We start from the raw sequence: 18,159 nt of genomic DNA, 5'->3' as shown, positions 1-18,159 counted from the left end.
TATGATTCTATATACAGGGCTAATACCACTTTCCAGTGTACCTTAAGAACTCTGCTAACGGCTCTCCACAACAATCTATCCTTCCAGTCAAATGTGTGCCATTTTTCAAAAGCTTGCATACTGAAGAAAGAGAGCAGTCACTCCAGTTGAGATCTTAGATCCTTGATGCATACCATCCACAAACTGAAAATGTTAGTCTCTTAAGACTCCAAACAGTGGATGGCAAAGTGTTAGCTAGTTCTTGACCATGATACTGAATCTATAAAACAGTAAGTGGTCTAAAGCAGACCAACAGGGACCTAATATCTACCCTTAAGCTGAGACTTATAGTGGGTAAAACTAGACGACTACATAAACTTGCTCTGAAAACTTAACCAGTCAAAACCTCCACCTTGTCCTCAATAAAAGGGAATGCACTTCTAGATTTTTTCGAAGTCTTAATATTCTTCATCTCTGCCATAAACCTAGCCTTTCATACAATCTTCTACTTTTGCCTTGAATGAGAGGAATTACCTGAAGTCCTCAAGAGTGACTACTAAGAGGTTGGTTCCTTCAGTTCTTCCTACAAGGAGCATTGGATGGTGTAAACAGTAAAGAGAAATTAATTCTCCAAATTAGTTATTTAGATTTTTATTTAGGAGATAAGAGACCTGTGTTGAGATCCCACCTAGTACAAAAGAGAAATGAACCACTTCTCTGACTAGTTAGGGTTGTTATACATTAGCTATTAGAGTGCCAGGGGAAACCTGGACACCTTCCCCTGGCACCTTTGGGAATGCAGCCCATCATAATTTTTCCAGCTACAACTATTCAATGAACTTGACCTGAATTCGCAAGTATTCAAAGATAAACACAAGTACGTCTTTCAAGTATTCTTGTCAATATATCTTTTACTAGTTTAATTTAAAGCAAAGGGACTGATCTGCAAAAACATCTTATTCTGGAAAAAATTCATTCCAACTATACTTGAAAATAATGCAGTGCTCAAGAATGTGAAAATTTATTGTTAGCAAACCACTAGAGTGTTGCTGGTAGTAATCTGGCATTTACTCATTAACATTCTCCCAAACAGTTCCTAGGCATAACTGAAGAGTTAGTGTGGGCAAGCAGTCATTGTCAACATGTAGTTCACATGCAGCTAAACTACACTGAGAGTTTAGCTTTATGGAAGTAGAGTACTAAGTGACATTTGGTCTTGATGTTTCAGAATGTTCCTGTGTCCATGTTTAACAGTCCTATGTGTGCTTGCAACCCAGAGGGCCAACCGTATCCTGGGCTACATCAAAAGAAGCATGGCCAGCAGGTCGAGGAAGGCGATTCTACTGCTCTGGCCTCATCAGATTCCACCTGGAGTACTCTGTTCATTTTGGAGTCCTCAGCACAAGAAAGACATGGACCTGTTGGGATAGGTCTGGAAGAGGGCCGTAAAAATGATGAGAGGGATGAAACACCTCTCTTATGAGGACAGGCTGAGAGGATTGGGGTTGTTCAGCCTGAAGAAGGCTCTGGGGGAACCTTATTGCAGCCTTTCAATACTTATAAGAAAGATGGAGAAAGACTTTCCAGGAGGATCTGCTGCAATAGGACAATGGACAACAGTTTTAAACAAAAAGAGGGTAGATTTAGATTGTATATAAGGAAGAAATTTTTTACAATGAGGGTAGTGAAACACTGGTACAGGTTGCGCAGAGAGGCGGTAGATATCCTATCCCTGGAAACATCCAAGGTCAGGTTGGATGGGGCTCTGAACAACCTGATCTGGCTGGAGATGTCCCTGCTCACCGCATGGGGTTTGGACTAGATGACCTTTAAAGGTCCCTTTCAACTCGAGCTATTCTATGATTCTGTATTATAATTTACTACTATGGGTGCATGGTGCCTTTGTCTGAAGTAATGAAATAGTTGTTTTTGGCAGACAGGCGAATAAGTATAGACCCCATAATGCACTATGCTTGAACACGTGGCTTTCTACGAAGTTCCAGAGCCTGAAGTGCATGCTGTGAACTTGTAAGCTCTCTTTACTTAGGACCCCATATGTCTGAAATTAAAGAGCAGGTAGTGGACTTCAAAAAGAAGATTATTCACATTTGTAATAGATTCTCTTTCCTTAAGCAATCCTACAGAGCAGAAAACTTACCTGTGTTTCTTTACTAGCTCTAAACACCAATCGAAGTTGGTGTCACAGAGACCTTGCTTTAAAGCTTAGGGAGCCGAAGGCATCACACACATCATCTGCATGACAGTTTTCCTTGAGGTAGACAGCAACAGGCAAACCATACACAGACTTCTATGACTTTTTTTAATCTTCTTAATTTTAAAAGATAAAGAAAGACTACTAAGTCTCCAACACCATTATGAAGGATTAAATCAGTTCTGTCTGCCAGTGCTTTTGGAACAAAAGGGGAGTAGACGAGGCATTCTGATAGAGCCACATCTAAGCTCAGGAAGTGTCTTCCAAGCACATATGAAATCCTGGCTTATTGATCATCAGATTCACCATTCAAAGGTCATTTAGCAGAATTCTTTTTTATGTAAATGAGCTTAAGTCGAATTAATAAGGTGGGGAAAAAGAAGGATATAAGGTGGAACTCCGAGAAGTTCCATAACTATTGATAGAGGAGGAAGGAACTAAAGTTTTAGGAAACGATCCTATAGAACTCTCAACATTTTCCTAAAACAGACACACAACAGGGTTATGGATTTTTTTTTACGCTCACCATGAGTCATTCAAATGTTACTATTATTTTTTAAAGAAAATATCTAATATAAATTTATTATTTAAAAATTACTGTGATCAAGAGGTGTGTTATTCAGTCTATACATAATTTTTATCTTTTGATCAAATGGTATCAGAGTGAATTGAAGAACTATAATTGTAATAAAATCCTGTACTTGTAAGGATGAAATAGGGATGCTCTGAAACCTTGGCCTTCTTAATTTCCTGACAGACCTGTTTTGTTACAATTGCAAACAATCATTTTTAGGGTATTAAAAACCTATTTCCTATTATGTAAATGTAAATAATGTAACCAGGCTGTTTTTACAGCTGTTTAATTTTATACAATTAATATTCATTTTTCTGAAAGACAACGAAAGAGGATCTTAAAATAACCTAGAAAAATACGTATATGCTCATTTATATGCATCAACCACATCAACAGGTCCTAGTCTTCATTGTATTCCTGTATAATTAAGTCATTAAAAAAACTTATGTTAATTAAACTGGCTGGATTCTAAAACAAAACATAATGAACCTATCTTCATTTATTTTATCTTGAACAAGTAAATTCAGGAGACCTTTTTTTACCTTTGCTTTAGTCGTCTTTTGGCTGTTGTAGGTACATTAGCACCATACCCATATGAGAAGAGAACCCTTTCAGCTTCAACTTCATTTTCCACTGCAAAAATTGCAGAATAGTACTGTTGAAGAACATAATTACAGTGCAAGAACTTATAAACTTCTAAGCAACTTGGTTTATAATTATAGACACATGCAAACATTTTTCTAGAAGCTAGATTTTTCAGTTGGTGTAAACTTCTGGACTTGAGTAGAGCAATTTTGTTTACAATTAGCATTAACACAGTGCCCTACATTTGTTTCTTACAACACTGCCAAGCTTTTCACTTTTTATTTTTCTTATTACAAAAGACCTATGGAATATGAAAGTAAAGGAAAAGACTTCAGTGTCCATGAATATTTATATTATCAATACGGTCAAAATATATATACTAATAGTATAAGTTTAATTCAGCAGTATAGGGCTAGGTTGCTTGGAGTTTTTTTCTGAAGAATTAATTTTCTGTACATACATGAGGAAGTACATGGAAGTAGTGGAGGCCCCATCCCTGGAAACATTCAAGGTCAGGTTGGATGGGTTCCGAGCAACCTGGTCTAGTTAAAGGTGTCCCTGTTCCCGCAGCGGGGCTGGACTGGATGACCTGTAAATGTCCATTCCAACTCAAAGCGTTCTATGATTCTATGATAAAATTAGGGAGTGCTTAAGCTGACTGGATGTAGTCCATGGGACCAGAAAGGACAAACCCGATGTTGTTGAGGGAGCTGATGTTACTGTGAGGCTGCTGACTATCATTTTTGAAGTACTGTGGCGATTAGAAATTTCTGATAACCTGAGGAAAACAGATGTCACATCCATCTTCAAAGAAAGGCAAGAAGATGATTCTTATGTTTATACAAATCAAAAATATTCAAAATAATCTGTCTCCATGGATGACTGATTTCTGAAAATGCATTTCTAAGGATTTAAAACACATTGGAATTGCTTTGAAAAGAAATCCCAACAGCTTGTGTAATTCTGGCTTCCCTTCTCTTCTGTAAGATGAAGTGCTGCCCCCCCCCCCAAAAAAAAAAAAAAAAAAAGTAAGAAGTGTGTGTGAGGTTGGCAGAGGCAGAAAGAGAGCAACAGAGAGGAGAGATAAAGGAGGACAAAGAGAAAGGTGAGAGGCAGGGGTGTAACAGAGGGAGGGAGAACAAGTGAACACCACCCCAGGTACCATACAACAGCTTTGATGAATCAAGTAGCTGGGAACAGGAGAAACAAATTTAGGAAATGATGTGACAGTCCTATCTGAGTTATCTTTCCTAATGCTCAAGTGCTTCAAAATCAGAAATAACGTTATCCTCTCAACAATTTGCACAATGCTATGGCTTCTTTCCTCAATTCTTTCCTCAACTAAATTAAAATAGTTTAAATGCTATTTTAAACAAGGATTCTTGAAACACATTCAGAAAGAGAAAATCCTCTAGTAGAGCAGTTCTGATAAGTCACATATCTGGTCACACCAAAAACAATACAGAAATTCCAGTAAGTACGACAGAAAAAAATTACTGATGTGGCTGTACAAAGGCACCAGAACTTCAGATTTTCAAGGCTGTCTCTTAGTTATGACAGGGAATTCTCCAGTGCCTTAAATACATCTGGTTCAGAGGAACATAAAAAATAATTTAACCTCTGTTTGTTGCAATCCTTCTTTTCAGTTATAAACTCAGTGCTGCACATCTCAGAAAAATGCCTGTAAGAGCCTGTCCTACAAATTCCTATCTATCAGTAATGTCCATGCAAATGTCAGATTGTGAAGACAAACACAAAAATAAAATTGGAAACGTCATAGATGTCAAGTCAAACTAAAGTTCAGTATCAGTGTATGCTGCTCTTATCTTCTTCTCTGTCTTTCCAGGCTCTTCATCTGACTTTGTGGTGCATACATGGCATTTACAAGTTAGAAAACAATTATTAATGACAGTTTTTTACACTACTGAGCAAAAAAGTGCCATGGTGAGGACAGAGACAGGTTCAACCTTTTTCACAAAAAGATACAAACCAATGGAAGCAAGGAAAATCAAACAACTGGTCTACAAAAAAAATACTCCAAAGTGAGATTTTTACCTTGAAAAGGAAGAACAGACAAATGCCAAGAAAGCTTACTATTATTATTCATGTAGAAACTAGTCAGATGCTGTAAGGAGTGGCTACATAAATATTTGATAGTTTTCTGAATAGACTGTTTCATGTTATTTCAATATTAATAAAGTGAGCCATAATGACAATGGAATAACAGTCACAATTCAGCGATGTCTTCCACATGCACATTCTCCAAAGGAAAAAAATAAAAAGCCTATATGATTATATGCCAGAAGCCAGCTCACATGTGCAAATACAGTTTATTAAAAAGTCCAGAGAACTAACCCCCACCAGCACTCTCAAATATTGTAAAACAGCAGAGGCTTCGTAACTGAAGGAAAAGAAAAAAACTAAATAGTACATGGTACTGAAATACAAAGAAGTGAACACAGGAATGAAAAGTAAAATCTTATTCTCACTGAAGTCCATAGAAAATTCTAATTGTCTTCGACACAATGCTGCAGTCTTCAATTATATTTTCTCAAAGAGTATTTCCAGAACACGCTAAATCTGAAAAACAACTACATTTCCTTCCCTTCAACTGTTTTTCTACCTTTAGCTATTTCTGACATGTAAATACCAGGACATAATTTGAGACACAGGAGAGATATGTCTGTGTTCTTCTTCCAAGAGTTTTTAAAAAAGAAATACTTTTATTTCTTCTAATTTTCCTCAGAAGTTCACCATGTTGCTGGAATTCAGTCTTAATTATTAATAAATTTAACTTACAATATCAAATACACTATAATAACAGTAAGAAAAAACAATGTTAGCTACTAAATAGAAAGTATATAGAAATAATATTGAATGATAACTCCCTTTTCTCTCCAACAAAATCAGAAAATACAGTAATATTTTAACAGAACAGTCTATTTGGAAACTTTCATTTTTTATAAGTCACATTCTGTAGCACAGAATATAAATTGTAATTAAAATAAATACGTAAGAAGAAATTAGGAATTATTTAGCTATGAAAAAAATTTACTGCCATCCAAGTTGAATAAGCAAATGCAAACCAGTGTAAGCAGAAAGCATCATTCTGAACCCTATCTTCTCCTTGGAAAAGTTTCAAATTCGAAATTACTTGCTCTGTGGATTTATTTAGGCTGAGAATCAAATCAACAGAGAAATTCTGCTGTGTTTGAGAACAGATATTTGGTTTTTATGGAGAAAAAAATCTTCACGAGTAAGCAGGTCTGAATTCGATCCAGTATTTTAGTACTTAGAACAGACTGATCTGCCACAAACAGCTACTAATTATCATTAATTCAACATAAGGAACAGCTTTCCCCCCCCCCCCCAATTAATTCACTTTAATCCCGGTACTGTATTATGAAACCTATAATTGTCTGTCAACAAAGAGGGTCTCCTGGTATTTAAAATCTCCTTAAATAACAGAAGAGTCCCCAAAACCATATCCAATTATAATGGATGATTAGAAAAAGGAATAAAATGAGGGAAAAAGAAACACTGAGAGGATTTTTAATATCCATATGTCTAAGTTCATGTTTATTTCATACATAATTACATTTAGAAACATGTCATTAATATTTTCTACCAAAATAATTACTGCATCTTAACTGTCAGGCATAAGGAAGGAGAATGACAGGCACTGTAGTACTTTCCAAGTGCCATGAAAAACAAGAGCTCTTGTTATAATGCCAGAAACACCTACAGGTACAATATAACTTGTGACAGAACTTACTTTCTGCTGTCTGCAATATAATCTCATCAAGCTCTTTTTCAAGTTTTTCGTAAGTATTTAGCCTTGCTTGTAACTCAGAATTCTGTGTTTGAAGTTCAATAACACGTGTTTCACTAGAAGACTGAAGACTATAAAATTCCTTAGTAAGCACCTGTGGGAAGGAATGGAAATACCGAGGATTCAGCATTACAACTATTTATGAAAGAGGCAAAATATAACACATGTAAAGTTCTCAGCAGCATGATACTAAATGTTTGATGAACTTTCGCACAGGAAAGATTAAAACCCTTTTAAAAGCAGCTATTTTTTCAACTGCTATCTTGCACAAATTCACTCTCAGGTTATATCACTTATGCATATCTCCTACGGCTTTAGTGCTTTAAGAACATCTTTCTGAAAATGCTAAAAGAATTTTAAAGGAGAGTTAGGAAAAGCAGGTGACAACTGAAAAAATACACAGCAACCAAAACAGTGTAAATGTACTTCTTTTCACTGCTTTAACAGGATTCAGTATTCAGTTATCAATTTAAAAAAAAAGAAAGTTCCTTTAGTTCCTTTACAGAATGGTAAATGCACAAATATCAAAATTTGGTGTTTAAGATACACCGAATTCTTATTATTTACTTATTATCAAAGCTAATATGTCATTAACATTCAGGACTAATGTAAACACTTGATCCACTAAGCTTAAACAGAAAACAACATATTCAAAAGTAAAAGCTATGAAGGTCCACATAATTACTAAAGCTTAATAAAGTGCATGGGAATAGAAAACAACCCTGACAAAATAAATATTAAAAACCAACTGGAATAATAAAAAACCCCTTGTTTAGTAAAGTGGTAATCTACACTCTTCACAGAAAAAAATCCCACCAAAACAGGTAAAGCAATAACCAAGTAGTACTCTAGCTGAGGTTAACACTAACTTCCCAAATGAAAATCACAAACATTCAAGATGAAAACTGAATATGGAACTTGAGATACAGAAAGATAGGCATAGGGTATATAACAGTGATACCGGATACTTAGTAGGTGGATACTACATACAAGAAAGGAAATTAAACAATTAAGAATTCAGACCTAAGGAAGAAAAGTAAAAACTTCAGAGATCAATATTTAAATTCTGCAAGAACATTTCTTAATCAAAGAGCACTGGTTTCAAAGCGTCTCTTTGGAAGTGCCAAAAGTGCTAGTAGAATCAAATGCCAAATACTCAAGATGTTTTTCAGATCAAATAAATATCCACAAAGCAAATGGAAATATAACTCAAATTTAACTATCTTTTCAAAGTTTAGACATGTCCGTGCAATTAAAGATCTGTTTAGCAACCTCAAAGTCTAGCAAAACTGGCACTCCCAGTGGTGTGACCACAATTAACCTCAGCAGCCAGGATCTGAATGTTCCAATACAGACAAAACAAGAAATTGCATTTTATCTAAAACTCTTTAATTCTGTTTCTACTCTACAGTTGCTTTTCATAAACACTCTAGGCGAGTTCAGCACTATAAATCTGGGGAACAGTATCCTTCTCCCAAACAAGAAGGCTGCCATAGCTGGCGTTTGGAAAGAAGTTTTTAACTCTGTCCTGTTCACTTTATATACCTATGTTTTAGACATACACTGCCAATCTCGATTAAATCTCACAAACTGGGCTCACTGACATGATTTTGGGACTAAGCACATGACACACTTTTGAAAGATAATAAATTCTAAGCCAGTAGAAATAAACAGATCCAAGTCATTCAACTCTATGTAAATAGACACACTGGGTGCTGGTGCCCAGGTGCCGGCAGTGGGGGCTTTAGGAGCCTCTGTGAGAAGAGACTGGGTTTGCCCTGTGCTGGACACAGCTGTCTCCAACCAGCCCACCACAGGGCACAGCTGAGCCCTGCAGTCAAGGTGGTGGTGCCTCAGGAAGAATGTATTTACTTGGCAGTAAACGCCAAGCAGACAGATGAGAAGGGGAAAAAAAGTAAGAAACAGAAGTATGAACACTGAAGTAAGTGAAGCAGGAGGGGAGGTGCTCCAGGTGCCAAAGCAGAGCTCCCCTTGCAGCCCGTGGACAAGATGACAGTGAAGCAGGCTGTCCTCCTGCAGACCATGAAAGATCACACCAAAGCAGATATCCCCACTGCAGCCCATAGAGGACCCCATGCTGGAGTGGGTAGACATGCCCTGAAGGAATTGCAACTCGTGGAGAGCCCAAAGAGAAACAGATTTTCACCTGGAGGAAGCTGCCACCCATGAAGGATCCACACTGGAGCAGGATAGAAGTGTGAGGAGGAAGGAAACGCAGAGAGGAGCCGTTATGGGCTAACGCAACCTCATTTCCCAGCGTTGCTCAGGGAGGGGTGGGGGGGGTAGAGGAATCAGAAAGGAAGGAGGGAAGTTAAACCCACAAGAGAAAGGGGTGGGGAAAGACGGTTGAGTTTTTGTCTTAGTTTCTCACCATTCAAATCCATTTCAATTGGTAATAAGTGAAATTAATGTTTCCCAGGTCAAGTCTGTTTTGCCCACGGTGGTAACGGGTAAGTGATCTCCCTGTCTTTATATCAATCCACAAGCTTTTTCTCCTTATTTCTCCACCATCCTCTTGAGGAGGAGGAGTGAGAGAGTTGCTGTCTGGGTGGGTGTCAACCCACCACAACAGCATTAGCAATGTTAGGTTATTTAAATGCCGTATATACCCTGCTCTCCTTGACTTCTTTAGGTGTAAAAATTTGTTCCAGAACTGCATATAAGTAAAAAGTGTTTTTATTATGTAACAATGCTATTAGAAATCCTAGCTTTCAATAATGACAGTAAATTCACCACAACTGTTATTGTGTCATTGTCTTCTATCCCTACAGTAATCACATAGGCATATAAGCACATAAGCAGCTCTGTGACAGAAGAATAAATATACTGCATAGGAATGAGATACTGTCTTCAAAATCTCTCCATAAAAGATTGTTCTTCCTTCGTCCTCTCCCTTAAGTGTTGTTTTCATTGAAAGAGTCAAACTTAATAAGCTTTGTCATTACATTCTGCTTCAGCAGAATTTGGTGGAGATATTAATTCAGCCATGTTCTTTGATACTTTTCCCCCAAGTTTTTCTGTTTTACTTTCTAATTGAAAACAACTATGTAATGCCCCATAAAGCGTTTATATAACATACCTCCAACTTTCTCTGATATTTCTCACATTCCATTTGGCACTGTGAAAGATTCTTAGCTGTTTCTTGTTGCAGGAGTTGAACGTGTTCACTTTCAAAGGACTTCAACTTACTTTGGTGAAGAAGTTCAGCTACTTTGCTTTCTGTGCCAAGCTGCATTTGTCGATATCTAAAAGAGAAAAAGAAAAAAAAAGGGAAAAAGAAAAAAAAAGGGAAAAAGAAAAAAAAGGGAAAAAGAAAAAAACTTTTGATGACTCAAAAATAAACAAACTTAGAACACATGCTAGTTCTGTTCATTACAGCTATAAATTTCAGAAATTAATACAGCATTTCTAAGAGTTTAATAAATATTAGTATGACTATCTATGTAACTGTTGTAACCTGAATTTGAAACATTAGAAAAATTAAGTACTACAATGACAAAATAAAACACAGTACGTGGAGAACTCAGTCCATGGCTTTTCTGAATATGGAGCTAATGCACAATCAAATGACAATGACCTTACAGCGTACCCTGCTTTTCAAAAACGTTAGATCAAGGTGAATTTCTTTCTCGGTACACAAAGTATGAACCGAAGTCTTTTGATGGGAGAGATACTACGATGATGTTGTCTCCCATCTTCATTACCATGTGTTACACGGGATAGAGAGAAGTGGCATTTGACATTGGTGATATCGATGGTGCATCCCCTACGATAACCCTTTGGGATATCTGGGTATCAGCTACGCTGTTTTTTCCAATACCCAAAGACATGAAGAAGTGTCAGATCACAAGGGTGTATTCATTTCTACAGTCATCCAGAATCACAGATCCTTCTCGAAAAGCAGATATTATGTATATTTTTGAGAATCTCACTAGAAGGTAATTACAGATGGCAGATAAATAATATTCAACTTAGTACTGGACTTCCTTCTTTCTACTCATTGCATTTCACAAGAACTCTCGAAAAAAGGAGTAGAAAAATTTGCTGATAGAATACTAAATTACTGGACTGTAGAAAATGTGTATTTTATTTTTAAATAATGGTCAAACCCAGAATTTTGTGAATTACTGTGAAAGCAGTAGAGAAGATACAGAAATCCCCATGTCACTTCACAATTCCACGCTGCTGCCTGCTTACTGAATGCTGACTACCGTTCCAGCACCTCACCTCACAAAAAATGTAACAGAACTGGTAAAGCACCAGAGAAGAGAAGAGTAATAAGGATTGCCCTTGACAATGAGCAACACACACTTATACAGTTGCACTGAGTGGAAGAAATTACTTAAGCAAGCTAGGACTCTACAGCTTGGAAAAGAGATGGCATAAGGAAACATCCTGAGTAGCGTGGAGAATGAGAACAAGAATCAGCTGTATTTCCAACAGATGAATGCGAAGGCATCTAAAAAAACTAGCTAGGGCAGAATGAAAACAAATATAAGTTGCTCTTCACACATTTAAGCTGTGAAATTCCTTACCGTAAGATGCTGTAGATGCTAAAAATTAACACTTACTTAAAAGGATACTGAACAAACTCACAGCAGAGGAATCCTTTGACAACTATTTAATGCAAGATGGTACTTCTCACACAGAAGTCACTTAACAACAAATTGTTAGAATGCCAGATAAACCTTTGCTCTAACCCAGCACGGCTGTTATGTTAGCTGTCATTTGCCAGCAGTTGCAACACAATTCCATCCTATTTAGCACCTGATCTTTAGGTGGGATTGAGAGTGTTTAACAAAAACAAGGGGATTACTTCAAATATTTTCCCTGAGGATTTCAGATGTAGGAATGTTTCTAAGGCACAAAGAGGAAGTAATTTTCACTGGAATTAACTTGAACAGAACAAACAGGTGTCATTATGATGCCCTTTATAGTCACTCTGTAGACATCCCTGTATGAGTAAACAGTCCAATGCATGAATGAGATTGTTCCCACACAGCCTGTGTGAGCAGAGACTGGAAATTCTGCCTGGAAATTCTGAGCTTGGGAAAATGTCACTTTTTTTGAAACCATTTTCTTTTTCAATAGCATGACATTTGTTCTCAAATGGAGTTACTGCACTCAAACTGGTAAATGCCTATTATCTACCTGGTTATCAACTACTGCTGTCAGTTTTGCTGGAGGATGCTTTTCAAGTGCTGATACTTTTAAGTATTTCATCACTGCTCCCTGACTGTATGTTCCTATTTTCATTTTACCACACAAAAATAGTTTGAGCACTCTTACATTCTGCACATTTTGTACCACTGACTGCAGACATTAAATCTGTTCCACTGTACGCATAACTCTCATCCAGCCAACTGACGTGCAATGCAACACTCGTATTTATTTACTACTCATATATGCTGTCTTTCAACAAGAAATTTGTATCTTCTGCCATTACACAAAAAAAATGGCAAAGCCTTCCTGTACACAGCTTCAGACCTGCAGTTAGTCTGAGGTACAATGACAACGTACAGAGCTTACACACCAGAAACATGCATAAATATAGGTTACGCATACTTCTCAGTACCCCCTTTCTATACTTTCCAGAGAAGTCCATAGTTCCCTCGCGTGTTTATAAGTCTACTCAATTGTCTGTGTGATTCCAGAGCTTGCTTATCAATCCAATCACAAACAGTAACTTCAGAAAAACAATTTTGTACTTTGTTTTGAAGATTTGAAGAAGGTTACATGTGTATGACCTGTTCTTATTGGTAAGGTTATGAAGGGTCAGTTTTCTTTTGACCTTATTACACTCGAGCTCACTAGCAGCTTCTCCACTGCTGCCCCATTCAGAGTTTCTTAGTCTTATTTGCTCTGATTCGGCCACACAGTATTGCTGGTGTCTTGGCTACTATTTCAGCACAAGTGTGTTTGCATATGTGTACAGAGTCACGTAACACAATGTCAAAATATATTCCTTAATCTGCCTAGATGGTCTCTGAGGGAAAACAAAAGAAAATAAAACTATCCTATGCTTTAATACTACTATTATGGAAAATAATAGTGGAATGCAGGTGTGCAGGATTTTTCTCCATCAAGGAATTTTAGCAAACTTGATACAGCAAAAGAACAGAAGTATTTGTCTCACAGAAGAATGAGGGTTGGGATTGAAAGATTGAGTTAATGAAAAAAAAAAATAGGAAAACCCCCACATGTAAGAATCGTACAGAATGAGGTCTCAGCTTCATTGTGTGTCTCTGTCATCAGGATGACCAGTCAATAACACTTGAGGTTTGCTAAAGCAAAGTAACGTAATGGTTATCAAAGGGTTATTTCCAGACTAAAGTAGAAGAGAGGCTATTCAGAGAAAGGCTTAAATTCTGGTTTGTAAGAACAGTTCTAAGATTTTTCAAGCAGAGGAGTTTGGTTTTGCAAATGGTGGATAATGACAACAACTTCAAAATCTGCATACAGTGAGAGCAACTGGAAAGATTTCATGGTAAAATCATACAGTCTGTATAGTGAAGAAAGTATAGCAGTCAATTGTTCTTTGAATGCACAAACTACAAAATACATACAGCACAGCCTAATCTAATATTGATATTCAAAGATTTCTATTATATGTGTTCACTTAACATTTCCAACTTATAGGCATCCCACAAGTACCGAGATATCAACTCTAATCTGTTTTTACCTAACAGAAATAGACTCACTTTTAACCACTGTCTGTCCTACTGACAAAACTGAGATGTACAGCATTACACCTCAAAAGTGTAACCGAACAGTGAAGTACCTTAGCAGACAATAAATTTGTAAAATGAAGCATTCAAGAAGCAGCAGATCCTAGTATTAAGCTTGTTAATAGGAAAGAATGCCAAGCAAGTAAATCCAAATAATACATCATTCAAAAGAAGTCCTAGCAAAATTATACAAAACATCAACCCTTTCTAATTTTGCAAACTTGATGATACCAACCTAAAGCTCTTTAGGATTTATTTCAGATATTATTTTCAAGTTTAAAAATGGACAACCCCCCCAATGCATCAGTTCCAGATCTAAGATCTTTAGAGTAATTACAATATACTCTCCTATTTGTACAAATGTCTGTGCTTTGGTTTGGTGCCAAATTTGCAGAAAAACCTAAGTGCTATAGACATTTCCTCCCTAACCTGTCCTAATGCAAAACTCCCACTTCCAGCCTCAACATGTCATCTAATGTTCCCGCCCTCCCATCTCTGTCCCAGAGCCAGCCTAGATTTCTCTTGATTTCAAGTTCTGTTTTCATTCTTTCTACCCAGGGCATCTGTTTTTCTTCTTAACTGTGTTCCTAGCCTATTCAATGTCCATTCCTATCTTACAGCCCTACTCTCCACATGCTAGTTTTCTTTGTCCCTATGTTACCCTCATAGTTCAACTTCCTTCATCAAATCCTATCCACACTTCTCTCAATATGAGGTTCAAATCCCTGTTTAACTTCATTGCCTTTTGCAAATGAGTCTGACTGTTAAGGCTTCCTCACACAGAATGGAATTTTCTTTACTCTTCATTGTGCCACCTGGAGTCATATCAGGAGTAACAGCAGTCTCAGATATGCCTAATTTAAATTCAGTCATTACAGACTACACATACGCTGCCCATACATGCAGCAAACGGAGACTTCAGTTCAAACGTAGGCACTCAAATCTTCTTTTCACTGGTTCAATTTTTGATCCTTGGTACTAAAAACTGGTCGGCTTGTTTCTGAGCAATCAAAAATTCCTCATGAACTGAGTTCACATGCTACCCACTAAGTAACTGAAAATGTAGGAACTCTGATCCTTAGTTTTAAATGTCTTCATTGCTCAGCTTCTGAAGCACTGAACACAAGTCTGATGCATCATGTATCTGGCTGGTTTCATGAGCCTGTTTTAATATTTACTACAAAATGGTAAAGAAAACTCATTCTTCATTTAAATACATGTATTTTATGTAGTGTGTTACACTAACTTTATAGGCATTTTCAGTCTTTTGTACCATTTATTGCTTCCCTAGTATCTATCAAATACGCCTATTTCTAATCTGGACTAAAATAACAATGCACTTAGGAACAACAAACTTAAATACCTCCAACAAAAGAAAAAAAAAGGTACTGAGTATAATGATTAAACAGATGATAAAGCATGCCATCTACAAATTGTTTAAACAATGGAAAATTTGTTTGCTGGAATAGTTCTCACTTAAAATGTTTTCCCCAAATAACATGCTTAGTTTTTTTTCAGCACAGTATCCCTGCTTTAGACTGTTATTAAAAAACTCCAGAAACATATAGCTTAAATGCTAAAGGGTAAACATGATTTAACATGCAAGTTCTTGCCAGATGTTACATTTGCTTCGTATCAAGTAATTAAACATACAGTACTTCTGCATGTGGTTTAGTAAAATCTGTTTGAGACAGAAAGCTTAGAAGCTTTGTTTAAAGCTGCTTGCTTCAAAGCAGATTTTTGTGTTTTGCAGTATCCTAAGCATTTGTTATGTACTGGCCTCTGATTTTCATTCTGTCGAAACAACTTCCTTAGAGGCAATACTTCCACATACTGTTTTCCAGTTTGTAGGAAGTGCTAGTTCCAAACATCCAGATTCAGCAAGATAAACAGCTGCTTTACAGTAACTGTGTTTCAGGACACTTAAACTCCAAATCATCTATGCAGTAAGTGGAGTTCTTCACTCTGTAGAACCCATATATTCACCAGGAATTCTTTTTACCCTAACTAGACTAATGCTCAGTGTACCCTATACTGGACACTTTTCCCTGCAGTGTCCAATGAGGATTTGCGTACTTCCAAGGTATTCTCATGTCTTACGCCAGAGAAAGAAACAGGTTAGCTGCTGCACAGATCTTTTCACTAACCAGCAGCACAACTGGTAAAGAGCAAATTTAAAGGTGGGGTTGTAGAATATAAATATAAAAGGCACGTCTTGATGAATAACTATAAAGGTAGCTGCTTATCTTTGTCTTTATTCCACTAGGACAGCTACAGTGACATAATTACCACGATGAGTGTTCCATCTCTTTTAAGATTTGGAATAATGAATGTCACGAAAGATGAATCTGCTTCAGATGTATCTGTTAAATCATGCTGACGGGCAGGGACTGAAATCCATCCTTACTTCCTTGTGTCTGGAATATGCAATTCTGCTTCCTTTTATTTGACTATGACTCTGTGAAACTGAAGATTCACTCCTGCACAGAGACACAGCTTCAACAGTGATGGTAGAGGCTGCTTCAGCCTAGCCTAGCCTGTGCTTCGGAGTTATATTTTAGTCATGAGAATTTAATAATAAACCTTCACTAGGGAGTTTTCCCTCAGTCCTGGAGCTCCGATGGATGTTGAATCCAGTCTTCCACTTCCTGAAAGTGCCCGATTACTTTTGTGCTACAGTAAAAAAGACAAGCAACTCCTGTCATGCTTTTTTTAAAAAATGAAACAGGATACGGTTGCTACTCTGTGTTAATTCAGTGCCGCTGATGCATGCTTAGTTTGCTCAGTCACTTGCCTAGACCGTTATTACTTGGTTTAAGTCACTAGCAACTTGAGTTAACACTTTTGCTATTTGATTCAATGAAATGAATACAAAATCTATTGAAATAGCCTAGGAAATTTGTCAGTATAGAAATATTAATAACAGCATCTTTAACAAAAAGAAAGGATCTAAAGAAACCAAAAAGCATAGAATAAAGAACAGGATGGAATTCCACTGTTTTTTAGATGCATAAATAGAAGAATAGAGTCACCCAGTAATTTTTAGGACCCTAATAGCAGTTGCTTTTCTCTTTCCCTCTACAGTTTAGTCAAGACGCATATCCTTGTGTTCACATTTATGTTTCTGGGAATCGTTAATTCTAAATCTAGGAAACTGTACAAACACGAAACAGAAATCATGAGTATACATAGTTGGTCAGAGAATACCTACCAGGGTATTTCAGGAGATACAGGCACAGAGATTTAGTTTATGAATCCAAAACTGGAAATAACCACCTCACAACATCACTTGAATAAAATTTCAAAATAACCCCAGAGAAAGATAAAAGATTCCTCTTTTTCAATCAGAAAAGCTATTAAATGAGTTCTCTGCAGCCTAGTGAAGAGATAACCAAAGGAAATAGCTTCATAGAATACTCTTAAGCACAGGAAAATAATCTAAAATGGAAACACAGGCAAGTTAGAGGATGCAGACAGCATCAGCTCCACCTCAAGCAAAAAGCAGTCAAAAGAAACTGAACAATTCTATTGTTTCTGGCTGAGTCTCGATACATTGCACAAAGCTATCTTTTGCATCTGTGTGCATTAGCACATAAAATGGCAAAAGTCTCCAGTCTTGAAAGTATGAGAAACATGCTGAACCAAGGTGGAACGCACATCTGGACAAGCAGCAGAAGCAGCATGATTAGATTTCTCATTGCCTAAATGACATTTTTGCTCAAACAGATGAATACTTCAGTTTTGTAAAAAATTCACTTTAAGTGACAGATTGAAAAGGGTCCCTCCTCTGGAATATGGTTTTGTCTATTGCACATATTTTAATCCAAGAGAAAAAACCGTAAAGCAAATTTACTGCAGGATCATTATGTCTTTAGTCACATTTTGTATGTATACTATTCTCTACTTCATTTCCTATGGCATCCCAAACCATCAAAAGTGATTCAAGGAAATAAACTCTCTGGACATGCATGTCATACTGACAAAGTTTGTTATCTTTTCTAGTCATTTGCATGATTTACATTGTGAACACTTTAAACTTTCTGCTTCAGAAACTGTCAGCCTCTGGCCTGGACAGGCGCACACTCTCCTGGGTTGAAAACTGGTTGGATGGCCGGGCCCAGAGAGTGGTGGTCAATGGAGTTAACTCCAGCTGGAGGCCAGTCACAAGTGGAGTTCCTCAGGGCTCAGTACTGGGTCCAGCCCTGTTCAATGTCTTTATCAATGACCT

The 18,159-nt window shown here is 37.0% G+C and overlaps 1 protein-coding gene across 5 annotated transcripts in view; it reads right to left on the bottom strand.

Annotated features, from left to right (window-relative positions):
- PIBF1 (progesterone immunomodulatory binding factor 1) overlaps positions 1–18,159 on the bottom strand; it is a 115,581-nt gene that overhangs the window by 39,058 nt on the left and 58,364 nt on the right. For all 5 annotated transcript variants that reach the window (XM_054056942.1, XM_054056940.1, XM_054056944.1 and 2 more), the window contains exons 11-13: positions 10,283–10,448; positions 7,126–7,276; positions 3,308–3,398 (exon numbers count right to left, since the gene is read on the bottom strand). In XM_054056942.1, the coding sequence (XP_053912917.1) occupies positions 3,308–3,398; positions 7,126–7,276; positions 10,283–10,448 (408 nt within the window). The remainder of the gene's footprint in view (positions 1–3,307; positions 3,399–7,125; positions 7,277–10,282; positions 10,449–18,159) is intronic.

Source organism: Cuculus canorus, chromosome 1 (genome assembly GCF_017976375.1).
Source record: "Cuculus canorus isolate bCucCan1 chromosome 1, bCucCan1.pri, whole genome shotgun sequence".
Classification (NCBI taxonomy): Eukaryota; Metazoa; Chordata; class Aves; order Cuculiformes; family Cuculidae; genus Cuculus; species Cuculus canorus.
The sequence above is the reverse complement of the archived record's forward strand: the minus strand, read 5'-3'. Positions and strand labels throughout refer to the sequence as shown.